Source organism: Diorhabda carinulata, chromosome 1, assembly GCF_026250575.1.
Source record: "Diorhabda carinulata isolate Delta chromosome 1, icDioCari1.1, whole genome shotgun sequence".
NCBI classification, from domain to species: domain Eukaryota; kingdom Metazoa; phylum Arthropoda; class Insecta; order Coleoptera; family Chrysomelidae; genus Diorhabda; species Diorhabda carinulata.
Genome location: NC_079460.1, coordinates 11,684,381 through 11,711,327, shown reverse-complemented (window position 1 = coordinate 11,711,327; position 26,947 = coordinate 11,684,381). Strand labels below are relative to the sequence as shown.

Sequence of the window (26,947 nt, the reverse complement as noted above, 5' to 3'; positions counted from 1 at the left end):
CAAAAGGAAAAAAAAGAAAAGCAGTGATCTTAAACATTGAAAGGAAACTTTTTCATACCTATCTGGAAATAATGCAACGGATAATACACGGAAAAAACTGAACAGCCCCAAGAAGACATTCTTAGATGAGAAAAAAAGCTAATCTTCGTTACAAATGCCAAACTTGAAAAAAAAGTAGGTTTTCAACGAATCAGTAATAATGAGATTACAATGATGAACTACTTTTGGTGGTATATTTTCCAAGGAATTTTTCTCATGTTTTGACGCAGTATTAGCGGCATCCAGTTGTGTGGCATGATTCTAATTCTAGTATAATACATAGATTTGAAAGTTCAATATAAGAATTATGAAATTTTATTTGCTCCTGAAAAATAGAATTTCCAATATCTATTTCACATTGTGGTACTTTAAATTGTTTCAAGATATTTCATGTCATTCTTATTTAAACGCCCAGTACATGTAGTACATACATACATACATACATTAAATACTAATACTTCAAATGTTTAAAATACAATTAAATAGAAATAATATAAATAATAATTATATTTAGTTACTTAACGATAAGTAAAGATAATGATGACAAAGACTTGACTTAAGTAATAAATAGTAATTCTTTTCATTATCTGTTAACCTCCTGACATGCGTTAAAGAGAATATAATTTAATTAAAAATTATTCAGTTCATCACGTAGAGTCTTTAACTTTAGTTTACGATTGAAATTCAAAATTAAGTAGAACTATTGAACTATACTGTTGATATACATATACGCTATTATCTCTGAACGATGGATCAGTTTAACTCATTCCGCAATTTAGCTAGTTAATTTTTATTAGTGCTACACTTTGGACTACAGTGAGTGGGTGAGTGGATTCACAGTGAAGTTTCATGTGAAAGTGATTTTTTTCTAAGTTTTTGAATTTTTTTTATTAACATGGTAAGTGATATTTTAAAAACAACATTTTTCTTACGTACAACGTACAACGTACCTTAAAGTTATTCATTATAATATTTGAAACAAAATTCAAGTGTCACATAAAAAAATAATAATTAATCATTATAGATTAAAGTTAAGTTAGTGTATGGCTAGAATAAATTGAAAAAAACTTGTTACATTTTATAATCCTATAAAGAAACTGAACTATATATTTCCCAAATGTCCCAACATGATCATCAAACCAAGATTCATAGTCTCTATCTATAAAAAGTTTTTATATTTTCTTAAAGCTGCCAACTATTTTTTTTCAAAAAATTCTCAAAACTAATATGCATAGTCTGATTGAAAAAAATTGAAAGGGAATTTTATAGCTTCATGTTACGTTCTACAATCTCGTTAAAATCATTATAAGTTCACATTTAGTTTTCGAATAAAGCAACAGTTTGTAACCAAACTATATTAAATAATACTCCTATCACTATAACTGTTATTTTTGAGAATTGCACTGTGATGTTATCGTCCCTGTCCAGATTTAAATAAATAGTAAAAACACTGCAGATTGATTTCTCGCTAATAAACTTGGGCTGTTCAAATCCAGTTGTTTAAAATATACAAAATACGCCAGTTTACTATATGTGTGGAAATCTTCCACGAAATTTTTCAATATTTTAAAACAAATTTGATCGCTGAAAGGGCTCGTTGAAGTTGTTCAGCGGTTGGGATATTTTAGATCATTAAAATGATATTTTGTATTTGAATCGAAAATATATTTAGATCTTAATAACTTTAATGGATGAGCTTTTAGAGGCTGGTAATTACAAGCAAAAGTTTAAACTTTCCTATCTGAACTACTATATATATATATATATATATATATATATATATATATATATATATATATATATATATATATTCCACATTATTACTATACAAATGTTATTCCTGAACAGCGCACTCGTCTGCTGTAATATTTGTATTAAAATTTTACAACCATTTGTTTTGACAATTGAAGTAAAAACATCTTCTGACTAATTTATTTTGATCAATGTAATCACGGAACATATCTGGTAGAATATCCATTCAACACATTAGCTTTTGTAGTGAAACCGGAAAGTGCGGATGTATAAAAGTTAGAACATTATAATGAAAATTTAAATAATTTAAATAACTGGTTACTAAGTCTATACCTATGTAATTTCAAAACGCTAGATAAAATATTGAATGGTTCTTAGATATTACACTAACCATTTATTTAATTTTTCCCGCCACATCTACGTTATTAGTAAGAACAATTTCATAAAAGTTTTTAAAATTGTAGAAAAAAAATATAAACCAAATTAGGAAATAAAAACATCAGTAAGAACAAGTACTTACTTTCTGAGTAAGGAAAATGATCGAGGCCCAAAATATATGTACCATCACCTAATGGAAGATAATGAGACAATCCCAGTAGGACAGGAAAACTCTCTATTAACGTCAATCGCCTTACGGGATGTTTGCATAGTTTAATAGCTTAATTTTTATTTTACTGTCTTTCCATTAGAAAAGAACCTAGTCGGATGAATATCCTGGTCCTCGAACCTACACGAATGGTTCTAATCTAAAATCACACTGTTTAAGAATGCTGTCAAATTACAATGCTATTATAATTGCCAATATATATGGGACCCGAAGGAAACGAATTCTTTAATGTATTCCAGTAAATAGTAATACTGTTTCTATTGTTATTTAAGCTTGGCTGGTTATTCATGATATTATTCAAGTGTTTTTGTTTCATCTCTCATTATTTATTACACATATTCCAGTGTTTCTTCAACTCCTGTTCAATGTTTATATTGGTGTGTATTTTCCACATTAATAAGATGTTTACAGACATCAAAACCAAAAGCTTTTGAATCAAATTTTGAGAAAATTCCTCCACTTCTGCTTAGAAAATGATTACAAATTTCACAGTTAATCTTTATTGAATGGACTTCATACCAATTGAATATGAGGTTCAATTACGTTCTTCAATTAATTACATGAGTTACCATCAGTTGTTTAACCCTTTAATGACCTGTCATTAGATATGACTAATCTTTTATTTATATTTAGTGAAAATGTACATGTTAGATAAGAAAAAACTGTTCTATATACGTGTCATATGCCTTTTTCAGTTCATTGTGTGTGTGTGAGTGACAACAAATTCTTTATGGATTTTTATTGTTAAATCGCGTTATGAATATAACATAAATCGAAAAATCTGAAAAGAATTTGTTCAAAATTTGTCATCGTAATTTAAGAATGACGTGAATCATATTACAAGAACAAATGAGCTCCAAGTATTGTAATCATATTAAAAATAATTCTATGATATAGATTCAGATAAAGTTATCGAGACAATTGAAGGTTGATGAAATATATTATTGTAAACATAATCATCTAAGTAAAAATATTATCAGGCTGTAACACAATTTTTGGAATGATAACAAACTCAAGGAATTAAAATTAATCTTAATGCCATGAAATATTATTTAAAAGATAAAAGAATTTCAAAAGTTATCAGACCCACTACGAACATAATCTTTATTATAAACCGAGTTGATTATGTGTTGTTGTATGTTATATTGTTACTCTCGAGATTTATAGATAATGATTAAATTTAATATTCAATGAAAATAAGAAGTAATAATATTTGATTTATCAGAAGAAATGTATAACTTGAAAGTTGAAACAAACACGAAAAATAGAGATCTAAAAAATAGAATATCAATTTGAATAAACAAAAGAGCCAGTCTGAGATTTGGGTTAAAACTGAACTGAATAGGTTTTGACATAACTGAACTCAGAGCAGCCTCAACAAAATACTAAAATGGATTCAGACGATGATTACTTAACAAATGAAAGAAAAAGAAGAGTATTAAAAGAACCAGAAAGAATATCAACTAAAAAAGCAATAAAATTGTCAACAAGAAGGAAGAAAGATGATGACAAGGTAGACCAATTACTGGATATAATGACTGAGATGAAATCAGATAAAAAAATAAAAATATTAAAGAAAAAATGGAGACAAAACTTGCTTAATAGAATTAAACATGGAAAAGGAAAAGGACAGTATCCTCCAGAATAAGAACAAATTAAGAGAAATCAGAACAGAACAAATATACATTAATGAAGCCCTTACACGAGGAGAAAGAGGAAAAGAAGAGATAAAAAAAGGAAAAACAGTGAAAGTGGGTTACAATAAAATAATAGTAGATGGAAAAGAATGGAAATGGAGTAGCACAGAGAGGAAAATAGTGAAACCGAACGATTAAAAAAACTAATGGAAGGAAAAGAAAGAGCAAGGACAGGAGAAAAACGACAAGTAATAAGTTTAGTGATAAGGATAGTAGTTCTAGTAAGAATTTTAGCTGTAATTTTAGTTGTAGTAACTTGTTAGAGGAAAATATCAGTAATATTTGCAAATATAATAATGGGAATGATAGTAATACTAATGGGCATAGTAAAAAGAACAAACGACAATAAAAATAATATAAATACGGGGGAACGACAAAACAAAAAAAAAATAACAGTGAACAGCTAAGACTAAATAAAAGAAAAAGAACCAAGAAAGACAACAACTATTAATAGCAACATAGAACATAAAGACTATCTTAAAAACTGGAACGTTGGAAGAAATAGCAAAAGAAATAGAAAAATACATCATAGACATCACGGAAATACAAGAAACGAGATGGGAAAAAGCGGGAGAAATAAAAAAAGAAAAATACATATTCCTATTCAGCGGGGAACCAAAAAGTGGAAATAAGGAAGTAGGATTCTACGAAAAGAAGAAAATGAATAATACCATAGTAGATTATAGACCATTAAATGGAAAAATAGCAACTTTGAGACTGAAAATATGTCATGTTTATCAAAATATATGCACCAATAGAGGTGATACAAGAAAAGGAAAAAGATGACTTCTATCAAGTAGGAGAAGAAATACCAAAGAGAGACGAGATAATATTACTTGGAGACGCAAACGCACAACTAGGGAAAGAAAATTAGTTATGAAGTGTGTTAAGAAATGGAAAAGTAACAATCAATCCATCATGAAACTAACAACAATGAGCAGAGACTAGCGCAAGTGGCATAAATAATGAATATGACGTATTTATCAACCAAGTTTGAACACCCTAAAAAACCTAAATTAACTTAGAGACACTCAGGAGGAAATACCGAAAGCCAAATAGATCACATCCTAGCCACAAAGGGAATTAGCTAGAAAACAACGGACACAAGAACATACGGAGGAGCACAAGCAGACACAGACTACATGGCCAAAATAAAAAATTTAGATCTAAGCAGATAATATGAAATAAATAAAAGTACAAAAAGTGGTACGCAGAAAAACTAAAAAAAGAAGAGACATTATAACAAAAAAACACAGATAGTAGCATATACAGATGATATAATTGTCATAGTAAATGGGAATAGGGAATTTTAGCACTAGCTAAAAGCGATAGCCATAATCCAAAGGATTGAAAGGCTTGATGATGATGATGAATATTTTAACCCAGAATCTAAAATAATCGCCTTTGTATTGGCCAACCACTATTGTATGTATCTGTCACATTGACGGGTGAAAATATGACAATGCAAAAAGCAAAAACAAACAAGTGCCGGAACTTGGCGGTATTTTCCAAGAGACATTTTTCTTCTTGTTATAAAATCTGTATACAACAAATGAAAGAGCAGAAGATAGTTTATTAATACTTTGGTTCTAGTTTATTTTTTGCCTTTAATGAGAGTAAAATCACAAAAGATAGGTTTTATATTTGAATTTGATAAAGTACGAAAAATACTTTCATGAACGTTAAATAAATATCAATCTCTTTAGGTTTACCTTTGTTTTAATTAGTATACAACCACGCTATCAACTATTAAGAGTTATTGGCAATGTATAATACATTTAATGTATTGATCAGAAATCAAATACTACTATACAAGTTTATAAGTTAAGATATTTCAACATATTTAATAACTGGGAGCCTATCCTTTATGTTCATAGTTTTTATCCATAGATTTTGCACTTTTAGGTAGTCGAACGGTACACGTGAAACCTTTTGTGAGGTAGTGATGGCTTATAATGGCGAGACCTTCCTAATATATTTAATATTATCTATTCGTTTCATAGGAGACGGTAATTCAGTATATAATTTTTCATGGATGTTGTTTGATAGCTTCTTCATATATTTGAAAACAGCAACTGTTTATCTTTATAATATATATCGGCTTCAGTTTTTGAATCATCAGTGAAGATATGTTCGGAGCTAGAGTATCTGGTATAACATAGTAATAAGGTTAATGTGAAGTATAGGCACCTAGTGTAAAACTTGTACATAAAGGCAAATTTCATTAAAAATATAGTTTTCATATGTCACATAAACCGCTTAAATATTTTCTTAAGGTAGTAATCTGCAAAACTAGTGAAGAAGCTTCCAAACAATGTGAAATAAAGGTGTCAAAAATAAACAAAATGAACATTTTGACTGCTAGAGATGTGGTACAAAACATAAATGTAGAGAATGTCCACCGTTTAACAAATCTTGCAATAGAAATGACCATTTTGCCAATATGTGCCGCACTAAGAATAAACTTCCTGAATAGAAAAATAGAGTGAATACAGTAAAAGAAATTTCCAACAGTTCTGAAGATAAGGAATACATTTCAGCTTTAACTGCCAGAGAACGGAAAGACTGGACAGAAAAAAGGTGGTAATGTGAAATTCATTGCCAAATCAGATACAGAAGCAAGGAACAAAACCATGACAAAGCTAAAACCAAGCCGAACAAAGATAAAATGGCAGTTCTAGGTGAAGTAGAGCTACTTTGTAAAATAAAAAAAAGACTACATTATTTTTAAGGTAGTTGAGGGAAAGGTTGCACCTATCCTAGGACTTGAAACCTGTGCAAAGCTGGAGCTTATTGCTCGGATGAAAACACTGAAGGAAAGTAAATGTAAAAATGACATCTTCGAAGGGTTAGGATGTTATAAACATTAGGAGTATGAAATTAACCTAATTGAGAGCCCAAAACTTAAATTAAACTCTTAAGAAGAACTCCAAATGCTATAAGAGATGAGGTGAGGCAGAATGGTAAAATTAGACATCATAAAACCAGAAACAGAGCCTATCCCTGCTGTAAGTTCTATGGTAAATGTAAGGCAAAATAATAATCTGTATAGATCCATTAGATGTACATAAAAACATTCTTTCAAAGGGCTTTCGTTTGGAGTATCATCAACACCTCAAATATTCCAAGAAATTTTTAAAGAATTGCTCAGTGAATTTAGAAATAGATGATATTTTTATATATGTAAGATGTAGAGAAAAACTACAAAAAAACCGAAAGGATAAAATTCTTGGTGCACATTGTTTCATTAGAAGGACTAGAAGCACACCCAGAAAAAGAAGAAGCTATACAAGCAATGTAGACAGTATGAACAAAACAGAGCTACTGATGTCTGATATAACAAATCCTCTAAGAAAGTTTTCACACAAAAATACAAGCTTTATATGGGAACTTCATAACGAAGAAGCTCTGAACAAAATAAAAGAAGTTTTCCAAAGTATTGAGACTCTATGATGTAAACAAACCTGTAACATTAAATGTAGACGCAAGCTCAAATAATCTTTGCGCTGCATTTCTTCAAAGACAACCAGTAGCTTATGAAAGAAGAGCGTCAACCAAGTCTGAAGAGAAGTATTCAGAAAATTAAATAGAAGCACTCGTTATACAGTTTGGATGTAAGAAGTTTCACGAATATATTTATGGTAAAGAACTGACAGTGGAATCAGACTATACCACTTGGAACAATCTTCAAGAAAAACATACAATCTGTATCAGCAAGATTGCAATGCATAATATGCACCAAAAATCACAGGAATAAACTTAGCAGACTTTTTTAGTCGATACTGCGATGCATCTAATCTGAAATGAACAAGAATAATATTTGAAAGTTGGAGTCTTACTACCTATGTCACTTGACGCAGTTTTCTTACATCTACAAAAGAAGATCCACATTTACAATTACTACTTCAGATAATAGTACAATGATTTTCAGAAAAAGTCAGTATCTTTCCACAGAACTACAACACTATTTCAACTTTGAAGAAGAGTTAAGCTATCTCACAGGAAGATTTTTTATTTTCTTTAAAATCGTAGTTAAAACAATAATTACAACGTTACAGTTATAACGAAAGTAACCAAAATTGTAGATGCATTTCAAAATTGAAGTGGTCAATAGTTTACCATTGTATTTCATTTATTGCTACCGAAATACTCGATTATATTTTGTACCTCATTGGCCAACCGTCTTTTCAAATATGATTTAACAAAGTTTGTTAGTTTTTTAAACAACTCGTTCCAAAAATTTTCACTTTGAAAATTCTGTTAAATTATTTAAACATGTTGTTGATTTGAAAAAGTAACAGTACATGTCGACAATTTAGAAATATGTAAATATTTGTCACAGTTATTTTTAGGGGGATATTTTGTAGGCTGCTTTTCAATTAAGCTAACCCAAACAAGCAAAAACTAAATCTTTTCACTCAGTGTTTTTGTAAAAATCAAGCAATTCTTCTAAACATTGAGGAAATGAATTTCTGGCTAAAGTTGCTCATCTGGCATCATTCTGGCTCATCTTCGTCCATCCAGTCAGAAAATCTATCGTATAGTCACCGTCTAACTGGAAGACAATAATGTGGGGTTCCATCTTGTTGGTTGTGAATAAGATCATGTTAGTAGCCATATCAATTTGATTTTTGGACGTCTAGTATTCTTCCAAACATTATTAACTAGACATCCTCACTTAGAGTTTCCTTTATAAGTAAAGGTCCAATAATACTATTCACATGATTACCAGTTCACAAGTTAATTTTTCAAACACTGTATGTGACTTTACCTAAAAAGCCACAGATTTTCATCCATCCAGTAATAAAAATTTTTGTTGATAACATGACTATTTAAGAAAAAACGAGATGTGTAAATATGCATGAAACTTTATTTGTGCTGCTTTATCCAAAACACGGCGTGTATTTTTTCTTAGCAACGGAACCAGATGTCCTAAAGTTTGGAACTAAATCTAGGACATACAATACTGATTATTATTCCTATATTTGTCATTGAATATTGTTGACGTTTTTTTTGTACATTTTCCACATTCCCCATAAGTAAGAGGATTTTTAAACATGGAAATAATCTTCTCAGTTTAGATTAATATTTTTGATGTATACAGTTTCGAAAGTACTAATTATTATCTATGTATAAACACATTTAACAAGAAATTGAAAAAGAAGCTACGACAATGCGAATCTCGTTCGATATGTTTGGGTGCGCCCAGAACAATAGTATATAGAATATTTATATACTACAAGATCTAAACGATCCACTGGAAATCGAAGACGATGTCGAAAAATTTTTAAATGAAACCACCAAATTTAGAAGTAATTTTGCTTCATAGAAGAAATTGAAACTGTCGAAGATGGAATATACGTTTACATTGACACTGATAAAAATATGTACAACGATAGTGATGTGTCTGTTTTCATTTAAAATAGAGAAATAGCAAGCATGTCAAGTGAAAAAGCGCCAATTTCTTTATGAGTATAGGAACTGTAAACATATTAATGAATCAAATCAAACGTTTGTCATATATTGTGTGTCACACACCTATTGCTACTGTGGAAAACTGCTCACAGTGCAATGGGCAAATTCTCGCTACCTGCTGAAAACAGTGAGAAATTTGCAGGATTTTAAAGTTTTTTTTCCAACGTTCCTATATTATAATTAGAAGTTATGTTCGTACAAACAAATGGAAAGTTGAAACTTGTTCTGCTAGCGACAATGTCCTTGTACCAATATCGATTTAGTACAATTAAACGTAATGCCGTTGTTTAATCGACTGATGATGGAGTTTTGAAATTAGCAACTAAGACTACAATTTTGCAAAAACAATTCTGTAGAAAAGAGTTTCAGTTGGTTGATAATATTTATAGACAATGCAAGAGATACTAGAAAGACCATTTAGAATTGCATCTCCCGATATTTCTGCATTTATACAAGGATTTATTTCACATTTATGCAATAAAAAAAATATTAATGGATCATGTTCTCATAGGAAATATGTCATCTGCATTTCTAAGTGCCATCATTCAAGCTCTTGTCTGATTAAATAATTTTTAGATACTTGCCTAACAAGAAAGTTTTATTTGTTGTTGTATTTATCACCATCCAAATAAAATATATTATTCAAATAACATTTTCAAATTTCTTTTATTCGGACATTGCGTACTGATTAAATAATAAAAGTAGAACTGGTGTTGGTTATTCAAAAATGTATAGAAGTACTTTAGCATAATTAGGAAAGAATTGTTGCTCAAAACTTATTCTGCGTATTTTTTTCGGAAATTGCGTGAATTCGACTAATATATATATATATATATATATATATATATATATATATATATATATATATATATATATATATTTGTGTGTGTAATACGTCTATGATTCAGTAAATGAAGTAAACAATAAATATATTTCATATTGTAAACACAGCAGGACTTTGAAAAATGATGTTTGAAGAAGTTCATGATATCAGAACAATAGAGAGATATTATTTATCTTTTGTTTACTATACTAATAGCTCGATTAGTACAATATATTTTTATAATCTAAAACATATACTCAGGGGCGGACTGTGAATTTGTGGGGCTAATACTTCTTAAAGAGTTACCTAACTACCAACCTAATTGGAATTTTTTTGGAAAACTTTTCTTCAGACATTTGGTATAGAAAGAAAATAGTAGAATGCAATATTATATCTCTATAATATGGTTAAGTACATACACAAAAGTAACTATATGACGTTGTTGATAAATGAATTTACAGGTTGTACAGCCTGTTGCCATTTTGGCAGCATACTCATTTATTTCATAATCACACTGCAAGAACTAATTAATGATTTAGTTATAATTCTTGTCGTATTTACTCCCATCGTGTGAGGATGATGAACGTTTTTGTTTATAAACTTTTAATAATCGGTTCAAACCTCATTCCTTAATGTATCTAAGCATTCACAATCAGGTGATCAATATGCTTCTGGGGCATTTCGAAAAGCCATCAGAGCCATCTTCTACCTATTATGTATCACAGTTAGGGATAAATTTGATGAACATGGGAGGCCATGGTAAGAGAAGAATTTGAATGCCGAGGGATAGGAGGGATAGGACGATCCCCTCTTATCCTTCTTATCCTCGTTCGACCGTTATGCATATCTAGACAGAATCAGGATTCATCAAGAGGATAGTTATTTGCTAGTCGTTTTTGGTACCAAGTCCAAACCTTGTTATCTTTCCAAAATATTTTGCATCGGCGATCCCTTGGAGCTTATCATTTTGGGCGACACTCTGTTCTGCTCACTCGTCCTGTGCCACTCTCTTCTTGTTCGGCCTTCTTTAGTTATCTTCCAATAATTTTCAGGTCGTTCAGTATTTACAGCAAAAAAATTTAATAAAAACACGAAAACAAGTGATAGTGCTGGAATTATATTCTGTATTTTGTATATAATATTTGATGCTCGGATTTCTATGACACTGAGTATATATACGACATCTTGGAGGAAGAGTGCCTCGCTTCTTAGGGATTGGCAACGTTAGAAAAAAAGCTTCAAGATGGTATAGCAACTTGGAAAAATAATAATATTGAATATGACACTTTATATAAATGTATAATAAAGCTCGATCACATGCCATATACAAGTATTAGACTAAAGTAAAACAACGCATAAGAAAACTATAATAACAAAATATCTTGGATACGTATTCTAACAAGAATGAAATGCTGCTAATTGACAGAACGCCGAAAAAAATTGATAGTAGTCATGAAACTTTAAGACGGGCATACCGAGTAAGAACAATACTCTTGATTTTAATTGAAACATTTACTCGACACTAAGAAAAGCAACAGTTCTACGATCTACGTAATATTGAATATTAAAGCGATGTTATTAATAAAGGAAAGGCATTCTAGCTCAGCAACTGCTAAAAGTGAAGCTCTTAAGATTTAAATAGTGTTTTATTCTTGGATTACATATGTTGGATGAAAATATTTCTCAGTAGGTTGGCAATTATTTATTAAAAGGTATATATGAAAAACGACACATTGTAGATTTGACATATATTCGGAACGAATATATTGTTGTTAATTGGAATATTTACATATTTACTTCATATGATACTCATTTGTTTACACAATAAATTTCATACCATTGTAACGTATAATGAAAAATAAAGAAATAATAGACGATTTACAATTAACCTACGGACGACCATCGATTTGACTACGTTTGGCAATGCAACAATAATTAGTGAATTGAAAGCATTCGAAATTTCACCGCGAGACGTTCATTTTTCATTAAATTAAGATGTTAATAAGAGCTTCCTGTGTCCCTTAACTAATGCTACAGCTTTATTGTTTGGTATAGTTCGATAACCCATATTTTTTTTGTATATAGGACAGAATGTGAGCATGGAGGGTCTAATTAAAGACAGTGCTTATTTTGTAGAATCGCTTTCTATGAAATGTTTTTTTTTCGTAAAATATGGATATACGTGAGATAAAGTAAATTAGTGAAAATATCAATATGAACAACACAGCTTCGGGAAAGATTATTTCGTAGAATAAAGATTCATTTTCTCATAAAGCAGATTTATCTCGTTTGAGCTTCCTGTGCAATTTTATGTAGTATTTTATGATTATGTTAGTCCCAGAATGATTCCTTTCAGACGCAATTGGCAGAAGTATCTTACAAGTTCATTTACAAGTAGAAATGCGTTAAAGTTATACTAGAGTAAGACTTTTAGTAATGTTAGAACTTTCAGAATTGTGAAACTGTCAATGTTAATAATAGACTATGGAAACGCTTTTTTCTTTTAAATGTAGCACATCGAGATTGACTGTTCATGGATGATGATCTAAGAGTATTTTTGAAGTACTAAAAATTTATGCACCAAATGCTTTACCGCGTATATTTCCAAAGAGATCCAGGTGAGCCCCCAGAGGCTCACTAGTGGTCTACATAAATTTTCATGATTGGATCAATGATTCACATTTGTTTGTCACAAATTTAAATATTTCGTAACTTAACTATCGTAACTTGAAGAAGGGTAATTCAGTTTCGCGACTTTTAAATTGAAGGCGAATTCAAAAGGATGCAATTAAAAAGAAAATCTTAAAAATTTTGTGGCTTTTGCAATAACCAATAAAAACGGTATTTTTGAGTACAAGAACCAAATATGTAATCATTGTTGACCAGATTGGTCAACTTAAATTTCAAATTCGGGATAACTCCTGAATTCCTAAGTAAAATCCTATAATCAATTTGAAATTCTACAGTTTTGAAAGTCAGATCCGAATTCAAAAATTAAAACATATTCAGGTACAGACGAAGTGAACAAAAATTGATTCAAGAGATAAAAAAGGTCGCTGACCAACACTCATAATTAAAAATTCATTACTAAATGTATTAGATCACATTCTAATGAGAAACAATTACAATGTTCATGTAATAAAAAAAATCAACTTTTTCCTAATACTCTTGAAAGATAATTGAGAAAAAGAATATCACTATGTGAAAATGTTTTTTTGAATGTTTTGTTTTCAGAACGTCCGTTGAATAAATTAAAATTGCCTTAAGGTAGAATCAATCCTAAACATATTATATATATTAAGTATTAAATATAAAAGGCTTAAAATGAAGCTTTAAAATTAACGTATTTTTGCAAAAATATTTATTTTCAGGTTGAAATTATAGTGCTTATTTTGATTAATTATTGCGGCTACAGAGAGCTTTTTTATTCAAAATTAGATTAGAAATAATTCATTATGAGTAAGTCATTCAAGTTTGCAAGGGATTTGAGGTGTTTATGTACTATTGAATTGAAATCAAAATTGTGTCGGAAGATTGCAGATTCCTCTCAAACAAAAAAAAAGCAAAGTATTTAATAAAAAAAGAAACTTTAACACTTATTAACTGATTTTGAAGTTAGTTTCAATTATATTTATTATAAATTTCAAAATATAATACTAGTTAATTTCTTCCCAACTTTAGGAGTCAACCTATTTTTTCTATTGTTAATCTTCTATTTTATTGATGAATAGCATTTCGACTCTTGAACACCTATATTGATTCATATCATAAAAAAGTACTGAAACGTTACATGGTACTAATTCTATTCGATTTCTATTCTGTAACAACTTTATTGTTATTTGAAAAAAACTATTGTTATTAAAAAAACAGAAGAATGCATTTGCTTTTTGAATAAACGAAAAGGTGTGTCTCAAATAAGGCTCGTCGAACAAGTAATACTTGTTTCATTAGTCATTTGCACAAATAGAGCAATTGAATGGATTTGTTCAACAATATCTATACGTTTGTATTCCTGAAACATTTTGATCAATCCTTGTTAAATGCTGAAACAATAACCAATGCATTGTTTTAAAAAATATTGAATTTTTCTGGATGTATACCAACTTTGTTATTATTCCCAATATTGAATAAGAACATCACTGTTAATTAGAATGGGATTTTTCTCATAGTAACTAAATTATTCTTATTCTGAAATAAGTAGTAAATCGTAACTATCTAAGCAACATAACACCTAACACCAAAAAGGAAAATAATGGAGATCTATGTAACAGGTGATATAGTTGCGCCTTTAAGAAAATTAATTCAATTACTCTTAGGGAATATGTTAATAATTAATATGTTAATAAATATTAGGCAACTATTGAGTAAAGCACAGTGTCCTAGATTAAATCTTTGAGAACCTAATCAATGGTCATTATTAATATATTTCATGGACACCATAAGATTTAGAAAGCAATTTAAAAAATATGAAAAGACCAACTATATAAAAAGAAGAAAACGTTTTTGGAAACTGATTAGCTAGTCTTTGATAAATGTCGAAATGTCGAAAAACATTTGAATTGTATTAATTTAAAATTATTACTGATGCTAGCAGAACAAATATGTCAGTTACATATATGAATCATACATTTAATTCAAACATGACCACAACTCCATTATGGTTAGAAAAGGTCTCCAAAAATATTGTTGCACCAGAAAACTTCGATGATAAGTTACATATGAAGTAACAGCTGACAGCATATAACAAATGTGATGACTTCGCGGAAATACAGAAGATAATAAAAACTGTATTTCTCTTTATAATTCATTCTTTGTTCTAACGTCGTTTAATAAACATATATTGTAATTGTAATTTTTGTTTTTAAAAATAATATATAATATATACCTGGCACAGTCAATAGGATACGCACGGGTTTCGGAAGTGAACAGTTTCGCATTGTACCGGAAGTGAAATTCGGGATCTTGGAGTTTGTACGAATTTATAAACTTTCGAAGTTGTGGCAACAGGAGCAGGGAATCAAGAAAAAGGACCAGAAAAGCAGAGCGCTCGAATCGACGAACAATCTGTAAGTGCCTTTTCCTTTTTACCTTTCCAAACCCCTCTGTATAAGGATTTTGGTAAAGATAGTTAAATTTTGTTCATTGCGAATAAATTGCTTATTATAATAATTAATTTTAAATTATTTTCATGAGCGATATTGATGAAATAATTAACGGAATTTCAAATATAGGATTAGATAACAAAAATAATATTAACACTCAACTGATTACTAATAAACAATTCACTAATTTTTTCAAATCAATAAATTCAACTTCAAATATGTCTAAAACGTATGACGGTAACAGTAACACGTTAAATACATTTCTAATTAGGTGTGAAGACCTTATTAAAGATTATCGGCAATTTTATGATGCACAATTATCTAAACATATATGGGTGATTCCGTTCTAACTGTGATTTTTTGTATTCAAAATTTCAAGATTTTAAAATTTAACTTTTCTAACTTTTTTATGCATATTATTCATCTATTTTACTGTAAAAATAAAACTCTAAGAGGAATTTACTACAACTTCAAAGTATCACGAGCAAGACACAAATGTCGGATTTTGAGTTCCACGGTACTGACTCATTTATCCACGGTACTGACATGGTAACTTAAGATATTAAACAACAAGTGCATCAATTTTCCTCAGTTTGATCATAAACATTAGAATTTATAAGGTAATTAGTTTAAATCATTTGTTACGACAAAAAAAATTAATAATTTATCGGTAAATTCTAGGAATGGACATGACACGGTACTGACATTCAAGTGATGTAGTATAAGTTTTCTTTAAGTGGCAAGTTATATTGTATAAAAATAATGTTTAAATATCTTAAGAATTATTCAATTAACACAAAATTTTTATTAATTGATTATTAATTAATGACTAGTACAAAAAAACAATACAGGACATTGAATATCACAGTTAGAACGGAATCACCCATATTCCAATCAGTTCAAGTTCAGTATAGATAAAGCGGAAATATTTAGGTAATCGTGCTGAGTTAACAGATTGCCCGAGATTGATCGTAGAAATATTGACTGTTTAGTACAAGAACTCACTAGAATGAAAACATTTAGGAACGAACCATTGATGAACTTTGGAAGTCGAATTCAATTATTAAGAAGTAATATAGCGCAGAAAATTAATAATAATCCTAACATAACTAACGCGGAGAAGGTGTGCCAAATAAACCATTATGATAAAACTGCATTTAGTACTTTTATAGCAGATTGTAGTGGTACCTTAAGAAATAACTTGCATCTTAAAAATCCAGCCTCACTGGAAGATGCAATGGCCTATCTGAATGAATTTGAAAACTTTGAAAAATTATATGGTAATCTAAATGATAATAACCGAGCAACGACGTCCAGATTTAATAGTAATTATCGACAACCTTATTCACAACTAAGATTCTATAAACATTCATAAACATTCATATCCAAGAATCTTATAAAAAATTACAATGTAACAATTCGAATCTTATCAAAAAATCAAGAAAAATCTTCATCCTTCTATTATCCCTAGTCAAGTGTTACAAAAAACGCTAGAATATTTAAGGAAAATTTACCCTGACAACCAAATTACAAAATTTAAAAACATTCTAACAAACTACCAATTCTTAGGCACTCAAGTTTCGTTTGGTAATAATAAATTAATTTTTGCTATACATCTGCCAATTATTAAAGCCGAAGTCCTTAAATTATATCACCTCTTCACCATCATTCAAAACAACCAAATATTCTCCCTGAAATATTCCTATCTGGCAGGAAACAACTCGAATCACCAATTTATAGAAGAAATCTGTCCACTACTAGAAAATGTATATTTCTGCATCGAAAACCACTCTCCTGACGACAAATGCACCCCGCAGCTCCTCGAAAACCAATCGACCAAAAGTTGCCAAAAAATTAATTCAAAATTAGAAGAATTATTTACTGAACAAATCACACAAGACGAGATAATTATTATTCCAGTAAAAACGGAAAAAGTTTTTTCCAAATGCCAGACAGACAAATACCTAGAAGTAAAAAAACCTACACTAATAAAAATACCAAAGTCATGTCAAATAGAAATCAACGCAAAAAAATTCTTCAATGACGTCAAAATACTGCGAGGAAAGCCACTACTACTAATTACGGAAAAATACGATATGATTGCAGAATACGAAACACCCAAAATGGAAAAAATCAATTTAGAAGATATTCACAAAATAAGCAGAATGATGAATCAATTTATACCACTAAAAATTCCAAAATCCAACCACTATTCCAAAATTTCTGGTAGCGTATCTTTACTAGCCATAATTTTATTAATACTGGGATGGATTTTTAAGAAGAAAATCAAGAAAACTCTACAAAAATGCCGCAAAAACCAAAACAAGAAAGAAAATTCAATAGAAGAATACCCAGAAGAGTCCAAAATCGAACACCACTCCATTATGTTCTCATCTTAGAGGGAAGGAGTTACATATGAAGCAACAGCTAACAGCATATAACAAATAGAAGATAATAAAAACTGTATTTCTTTTCATAATTCATTCTTTGTTCTAACGTTGCTTAATAAACATATATTGTAATTGTAATTTTTGTTTTTAAAAATCCAAATTCGAAGTTTTGATTTATAATTTCACGAGACAGAAGTCCATATTAAATTCTAGTGTTTGAAAACCATATTGAATTCAATATTTTGTGACAGATGTTCGAAAGAATTATTAAAATATATAACATTCAAAGGTATGCTTGTCACGAAAACAGTACCTCTAAAATATAAACGTTGTTTCATTACCATTGGTTTGCCAAAAGTTTGATTTGATTGTTTTTGTTAAATTTCGATAAACTTCTCCAATTGTTAGAACCAGATACGTTAGGAAACAAAGTAGCGGATTGTGGTACCAATTCTTGCAAAATTTCCAAATATTATATTACATTGAAAAACTCCTCAAGGAATATTGGCTCTATAACTTGTTTTTCTACAATATCTGCTCACACATTGAATTTTTCTAGACGTCGAGCATGGTCTTTCTATATCCATTTTTGATTTTAACCTTCCCAATATCGACAATTTTGTCAAATCTACCTCACTATCACACGTAGATACGCTAGAAAACAGAATGTTATTGTCAGTTAATTCGTAACTAAATTGGCTTATTTTGGTAAATATAATGAGTTGATTTTTTAATCATTGATAAAACAATCTCTTTGTGAGTACATCTTGTTGAATTTTACACATCATTAATATTTGATGACATAAATTCACTAACTCGTAATGTTAAGATAATCATTTATTTTCAGAATTCGAAAATTTCTACTGAATACTTAAACAACAATTTTATCGTGAGTTTAATTATAGGAACTTTTAACAAGTTATTATTAATAGCATATACAATGTCTTAAATGTGTGAGTCAGAAATTTGGGAATTAATTGCTGGAATTTTCATTTATTTTGAAGTTCAGTAGTGGACTTGGTTCATTTGTTGAAATTTTTGCAATAATTAAATTACAGCATTTGAATTATTATTTGTGTTTTCTAAACTATTTCTATTGTATTTGTTATGTAATTTTTCAATGGAGGGACATTTTGGACTAAACAAAGTCAGTGCTAATTATTTATACCCGTTCATTGGTTATCAGATAATTGAAGAAAATATAAACCTCAGTATTCCGCTGAAAACAAGAGCAGATATAGAACTAGCAGTCAAGTAGCAAAAACTTTTTTCAGTAAAATCGGGAGTGCCCAGGGTACTCTTTACTTATTGCTAATCTTCTAACAAGTAGAATTATAACTACCGCATCATTTGATGACGACAAAGCAATATTGACAAACCGCATGAACTCTACCGTAGCAGTAGGGTACCTACAACAACATCTTAACAAAATAAATGACTGGATAAGAATCTGAAGAATCAAAATGAATGGAGCTAAATCATTCCAAGCTACTTCATAGAATGCAGAGGAGCTAGACTTACAGCGTTGCAGTACCTGGGTATTCATGTAGATAAAGGACTCACCTGGAAAACACATGTCGTTACCAAAAGGAAACAGCTAGGAATTAAATTCAGCAAACACTTTTGGTTACTAGAACGTAAGTCCAAATTATCCTTGCAAAATAAATATATATATATATATATATATATATATATATATATATATATATATATATCGAACACACTCATACTACATAATAAACAACCAACATGCTTATAATACTATTGAAAGTATATATGTTTATTATATAGATATTGATTGAATGTATCAATAAGCAGGGCAAAAAATATATCTAAGGAACGGAATCTACGAAATTAATTTTTCCCCATCATCATAATCCGAAATTTGTCCAATGCAGTTGGAACTATATAGGAATCTTTTTTATTCTTAGTTGTATGAAAAAATATTCTTTATAAGACGTTCCATATGTTCTTGAACTTTAAATACTACTGATAGATATTAAATTTGTTGAGCATACAAGGTATGTAAAAAATATAAGCTTTATTCGAAAGCAAGGAACTTTCATTTTTGAGAATATTGACATGGATGCCGGAATATAACGGTTTAGTAAAAAGAGACATTTAGTAATACCTTCCACTATGTTTTTGTCATCCTATCTCTTATCCAATATCCAGTTGTATGTTTGTTCAAAAATGTTGAGATACGCTACGTTTTTTAATTTGTTTCATAATTTTTAAGGCGCATCGTACATTTATTTGCAGCTCTAATCAGTATTCGATATGAAATTGGAAATTTTATGGCTTTTCATTCTACATGCATTTTCCTGTCATGCTGCAGATGTGGATTGTCGGAGAGAACCAAAATGTGTTATAGCAAGAGTTCATAAAATGAAAACAGCGAATTGCTATGACAAACAGTTCAAAAATTTCCCTAAATGCCTAAACACTGATGTTGAAGTAAGTATATTACTATAAAAAATATTAAAAATGCAATATACATCTTGAAATAACTGAACCTCGTCGTCAAAATATAAAAAGTGATTTTCACAAACTGATTCTATAAATAATTATAATTGGCTTATATCAAAGTTTTAATTTATACTTGTAGATTATAGTTATTTATGATTATCAAAAATATACTGTTTACGAGAATTCTCAATAATGATACGATTAGAGAAAAGTGATATAAATCTCATTACTAATCAATTATCTATTTTAAAATGACGAATATAGTTCACCAAAACTGTTTTTACAGTAAAAGTTTTTAATGTTCGAAAAGAACAGATAACGAAGAAAATAGATAGGTATAAAATATAGAGACAATAAGAAATGCCATATGATTGGTCTCTCTCTAATCGTACAATTTTACAAAAACGAACGAAATAAGAATGCACTGCTATGTAAATCTTTGTATAAAGGATAGGTTGACAATAATAATAAAGGACACATTTGGTAGTTATCTAAGTTGATGTAGGCAAGTCAAAAGCACACAAGATCATAACTATTGATTGAGTAAAAAGGCTTTAACGTGACTCGATCAATATTGATTTAGTAATGAGTATATCTGCTACATTTTAGTCATACAAGGGGAACCGCTTTCTCAATTTCTTTTTGTCCTAAGAACTTGCAGTTTAACTGGCGTGCTTATTCTCTGTAGCACTTAGATTCCATTAACCCTGGTTTTATGAACACAAATTTGTACTATCTCCGATTAAATTTATTCATTGACTATTGCACATTATACGCATAGACTAAAAGTACTACACATATTTATAATTATGAGACGTTATATATATCCTAGAATAATACGTTTTTTGGTTAGGTTGGAAAACGTAATCTCTATTGCGCAGAATCGTCACCGTACCCAGGACTGTTTTTTAATGGGTTTTTAATTGGTTGATAGCAAGTACTGTTACAAGGAACCGTCTATCGCCAGAGATTGCACATTAAATATGATTTATACGCTTCCAATAACCATTACAAGAATGGTCCATATTAGCAGGTTGGAATAAACCTATAGAGTCATTAACTAAGAAATATTAGTCTTCCTGACAATTTTTTTTTATTTAGAAAATAATAAATCGTATAAGATTTTACAAACCTTCCTTTTTTATCAATGAATAAATTACTGGTGAATTAAGAGAAATAAGGTTCAATATGAGAAATTATGTACGTAAAAAAATGTTCTATTATAGAGGTGTGTTTCCGTAACAGACTGGAAATATATATTGCGCAAAACTTTGAAGAATTTCGTGAAAATTTGTACATTGACTATGTTAAGTATAAAGAATTTCACCTTCATACTCATATTTTGTTTAGATACGTATCATTTAGGTACGTACTTTAAAAAAACGTTTAATACACTAATATATGAAATCCGAAGAATGAGAATCCGTAATTCAATGTACATTTAATACATAGATATATAAAATACATAGTGATATATTTTGAGCATTTCTTATGACGATTGTTATATAACGTTGATATAAATGAAACATTGGTGTCACTCTCAGTTACATACTTGACAAACATTGTGGACAACCCTCATTATGTGACTAATTAAATGAACTTGTTTGCGCAGTTAATGATAATAATTATCTTATTAGCCACTTACTTCTGAAACTGTCAGATTTTATTGAGGAAATAGTCTATTAGTGATAGTATTCAGTATCTTTGCTTTTACAGTGAGATGCTTACAAGTTGATATATATATATATATATATATATATATATATATATATATATATATATATATATATATATATATATATCTTTAAAATTTCTGATCCAATTTTGCATAAAAAGAGCCTTAAAATACTTTGCAAATTTTTTTATCATATCTTTATCATATCTTTTGAAATGAATTCTATGTAACACATTTGACATCTGACATTGAACCAATATCATCTTCAAACGCGAATTCCGACATTTTTATCTCACCTATTTATACACCTTTACCATATATAAAATCAGTTACTCCTAAACTTCTAGAATCTTTAAACAACACAATATTAATATTCAATCTATTTTTACTAAAATAAAAGATAAAACACCATTCAATAAATTGCATAACATAGTATATGGAATACCTTGTTCAAATTGTGACAAAAAGTACATTGGTCAGTAGAAAAGGTTACTGATCAGTCGGATAACTTCTCACAAGAGTGATAGCAGATTATATACTGATAGATGTTCACTAGCGACACATGTCTAGAATGAGGACACAAATAAATTATGAATCTGCCAAAGTTTTGACAACTGAAAAAAAAACTACAAAAAATATCTATTTTGGATACAACATATATTGCCCAAAATGATCAATGCATCAATAAGAAAACTAATTTAATTAACCTTAGTGTAATCTATACATATCTTTTAGATATATATTGAATTTTTAAATCCACAAGTTTTATGTTTTTACGAGAAACTACACAATTTAAAACCGCCGAATCTTAACTTATCATTGTAAGTAAATTTTATTATTGTTGTACATTTATATATTTTTATTTTTTTATATTGTACTTGACCATACTTTTAGTCCCAGACGATGAATACGTAAGTATTTCAAATCTCGGAATATATTAGTAAATACCGTTTGGTGTAATTTTGCCACATTCCCAATACGAAAACGCCCATAATCTAGCTGGAAAAGATTTCGTTCTAATTCATATATCATTCTTGATATATGAATTGTCCTTCCTAGTATGCAATTTCGAATAGTGTTGCAGATTGAGGACTCAAAATATGTATATGTATATATAAATGAATATGATACACTTTATATGAAACAAAAATTTAGAACAAACTATATAACTGGAAAAATTCTCTAGAAAGTCCATTTTGTCACCCCAAATTTACGGTAATAACTCCCCTCTACCCATTAAAAATCATTGTAAAATTTGCCCTTTGATTTTCTATTAATTTGACATCAAAAGCTCTATGAAATCAAAGGCAACTTTATAAGTATGTCTTCACTTGATTTATGAAACTCTGTTCACAATACCGCTCTTCGTCTCTACCTTATTACGATAATATATTCTCTTCACATATGCTGCTTCATTATCCTCGAATCTCCTCAATCACTGGCTTTTCTACTCGGTAACTAGCAAACAACTATAAATTCGATTAGTTGCAGTTTAACTCAAAAATACTAATCCTTCTCTGACCTCCAAGCTTCCTTTGTTTTCCAAAAATATTCCTACAGTCAATACCTCACTAATTCTCTACAATAAACGTGAATCTCTTAAAAAACTTGTTAATAAAGCATTTGTATAAATCCTACTTGAAAAATCCGTCGACTCAATTCTTTATACTGATGTTTCAAAAATGGTTTCGAAGGCACTTCAAATCACGTGTTAATATGTTTCTTCCGCCTACCTTCGATAAGTCGTGTTTACTCTGGTGAACTATACAGCATCTTTCAGACTTCCAAATATACCTCTCATCCTCACAAACATATTGCTATATTACTGATTCTCTTTCATCCATTCAGTCAATTAAGACCATTTCCACCCTTCTCCCAATAGTTCAAAAAAGCAAAATCTACCAAACTAACGTGATATAACATTATCTCTCATTTAGATTTAATCGCACACTGGAATTAGTGGGAGCGAAACTGCAGGTTTCCACGTTAAAGAAGATTCTAACGACGCTTCAGATACCCTGCTTGCAAAAGATCACAGTAATAACTTCAAAAACCTCATCCAAGATTCATGGCGCGATCATCTATGGAACAACAGTACGACATTACTGCAAAACATCTGTCCATCTACTTCTCCTCCCAGAATTTTTTAAGTAGGTTGAAAACTGTCACCGCATCAACAACACCAAACTTACACACGTTATTTGATGTCTTCAGAGAATCGTTCTGTTCGTTTAATTGTCATCCTACCCAAGCAGAAACTCTCCAACTGCAGATAATACTTTAACAACAATCAACAATTTTATCTGAAGTCTAATCTTATAGAAACAGTTTTAGACTTCCTCTAAAATACCAGCATGTACCACAAAATAGAATTATGTATTGTAACAGTTTTGTCATAGTTCTCTATATAATTTTAGTTTAATATATAAACTAAAGATTGGAATAAATAATAATTCATTAGTGTAAACATATTTAATATTTCAATCATTCTTTTGCAGATCATTGACTTAAGTTTCAATAGAATAAGGAAAATAACAAAAGCTGATATAGACAGATTCAAGTATTTGAAATTCTTGTACTTAGCAGACAACCTTCTTACCAATATAGAGATAGATGTGTTTGAAGACGCCGATGACTTAACTACATTGGATTTATCCTTAAATGCTATCAACAGAGTACCACCTGTAATTTTTCAGTTGCCATCCCTAACATCACTCTACCTCAGCCAAAATTTGAATATCAATATTGTTGACGCTATAGAAGTTTCAAAACCAATTGTGAGTCCTCTCACTCAAATAGATATAAGCCAAACGACTGATGAAGATAATTATTCCGATTTTCCGAATTTTGGTATTTTGCCGTTTTTGCTTTTTTTGAATATTACAAGAAATTTTTATTTCAATTTAACTCCCAGATTTTTTATGGGGCTCTGTAACTTACAAAAACTGATTAACGACAATGTTACGACTGATTTTGAAGATCCATGTGATTGCTGGAGGATAAATTATTGGCTAAAAGACAAACACGTCAAATTTTCTCCATTCAGGTGTGCAATTGTTGAATCACGTAAGTACTGTAATAATTTGTAGTTAAGAAAAAAAATACCTTGTATTCATGAATGTTTGGCAAACGAAATTTTTCTAACAACCACTGTTTTGTTTCTGTGGTGTTATTTATTTAATGCAAAATGAATATGTAGTATTCCTGTATTTAGAATATTGCAATGACTCCAATCTGAGCCAATCTTAAATGTGGCCCCCTTACTTACTTTTTCTTTAACGCGTATTCGAATATTTTGTTGAGAGGAATATCAAATGATTTCAATGTACGCCTCCAGAATCAGTCAAACTAGCTAATTTCAGTATTGAAACATATATTCCAACAAACTTACGTAAATTATATGATAGTTTTGAAATATGTTAATAATTAGTTAAGATAAAAACAATATCTTCGTTCTTGTGCTATATATAACTTGAAGACTTCATTATATGTTTCCTTCAATTTACAATTCCTCTATATGAGCTCGAAATAGGACTTTCTACTCACAAACCACCTATTTAAAGGTGATCTGTGGTTTTACTGCTGGTAATATAATGTATCTACTATTTTTCAGAATGCAAATATACTGACTTCAAAGAAGAAGACTTACAGCTCTATAATCAGTGCAAAGAAAAACATGCAGCAATACAGAGAAGCAATTTAATTTTGAAAATAAGTATAGGTATAGGAGTTGCTCTGATTATAATAATTATTCTTATTGTGATAATATATTTTTGGCGAAAAAGAAAGAATAATCGTATAAAACATAATAGTACAATAAAAAAGCATGGCGTTGATGATTCCAGTCCATTAAACGTACAGGGAAAAGCTGTTAGTAATGAATACTCATTGTGATATTTATGTGTAAGTAGGGTATCAAAAAAATGATGTTTAACGTAGGTCAACACTACAATTGTAATTTTAAATTTCATTTAACAGATTTTGTAAAATAATAGAATAAAAAGTTAAGATCATTGTTGAGTTAGGTAAGTTTTTTATTTCAATTCTTCAACGATCTGAATAAACTTTGAGTTGTACATTGAAGTAATAAAAAGCTAGTTTTAAAACAATCTTTATAAAGATAAAATAGATTCTTACAAAATCAAATACAATAATGATTTAAAATAAAATTTTGGTTTATCTAGGCATTTTAAATTATTCATCTGCATCAAGTTCTCTTTTCTAATTCAGTTATTTTAATGGTAGGTGAAGTATTAAGGCAACTATTTCCGTTGTACTGTAAACATGCTACATTACAATATAAACTACTCTTCCGACATCCACAAGCACCTCCATACACTTTTTTGCAATTACAAAATAACATTTGCAGTAGATTATCCGGTGCTGGTAATTGGTTATTGGAATAAACATGTTACTGAGATACTTCCACCCCCAATCTCTAGTATTTATGTTTATGTCGTTTCCTAACCATGTCTGGGTTTGTAGGTACACTCTTTTCAGGTGTGCAAATGCGGCATCACTGTATAAGTGTTTTTTGTAGTAGATTTAATGAAAAGTTTATTTCAATGTATTCAAGATTTTCATTTTTGCCGGAACTCCATATAAAGCCAAAATAATGCTACACCAGCTTGAAATATATTATTGCAATCTGACGTTTTTAAATATTTTGTGGATTCATGTAAATAATCCAGAATATGCTTAGCAGTTATGACATTTTTCGACTCTTGCATGGTGAATTGGCCGTCGTCATTATCTTTATGTACTTATATATTTGCTTCATTGTGGTATCGATCATCAATATTCTTGGATTAATTTTCTGTTCTACGTCAATCAGGTGAATAGAATTGTTAATCGAATTATAACAATCAACATGATATTTTGCTTTGAGTTTCTGTAAATCTGTTCTTATGTGATAATA

The 26,947-nt window shown here is 29.6% G+C and overlaps 1 protein-coding gene across 3 annotated transcripts; it reads left to right on the top strand.

Moving 5' to 3' along the window:
* Nucleotides 1-652: 652 nt before the first annotated feature.
* LOC130894242 (phospholipase A2 inhibitor beta) lies at nt 653-26,051 on the top strand. Of its 3 annotated transcripts, none has more exons than XM_057800906.1 (4): nt 653-937; nt 20,148-20,342; nt 24,528-25,095; nt 25,643-26,051. In XM_057800906.1, exons 2-4 carry the CDS (start codon nt 20,166-20,168, stop codon nt 25,921-25,923), a joined length of 1,026 nt encoding a protein of 341 aa, XP_057656889.1. In that variant the 5' UTR covers nt 653-937; nt 20,148-20,165; the 3' UTR covers nt 25,924-26,051. The 3 variants fall into 3 exon arrangements, with proteins under 3 accessions (XP_057656889.1, XP_057656899.1, XP_057656908.1); XM_057800916.1 differs by having other exon boundaries at nt 20,125-20,342; XM_057800925.1 differs by lacking the exon at nt 20,148-20,342.
* Nucleotides 26,052-26,947: the final 896 nt, after the last annotated feature.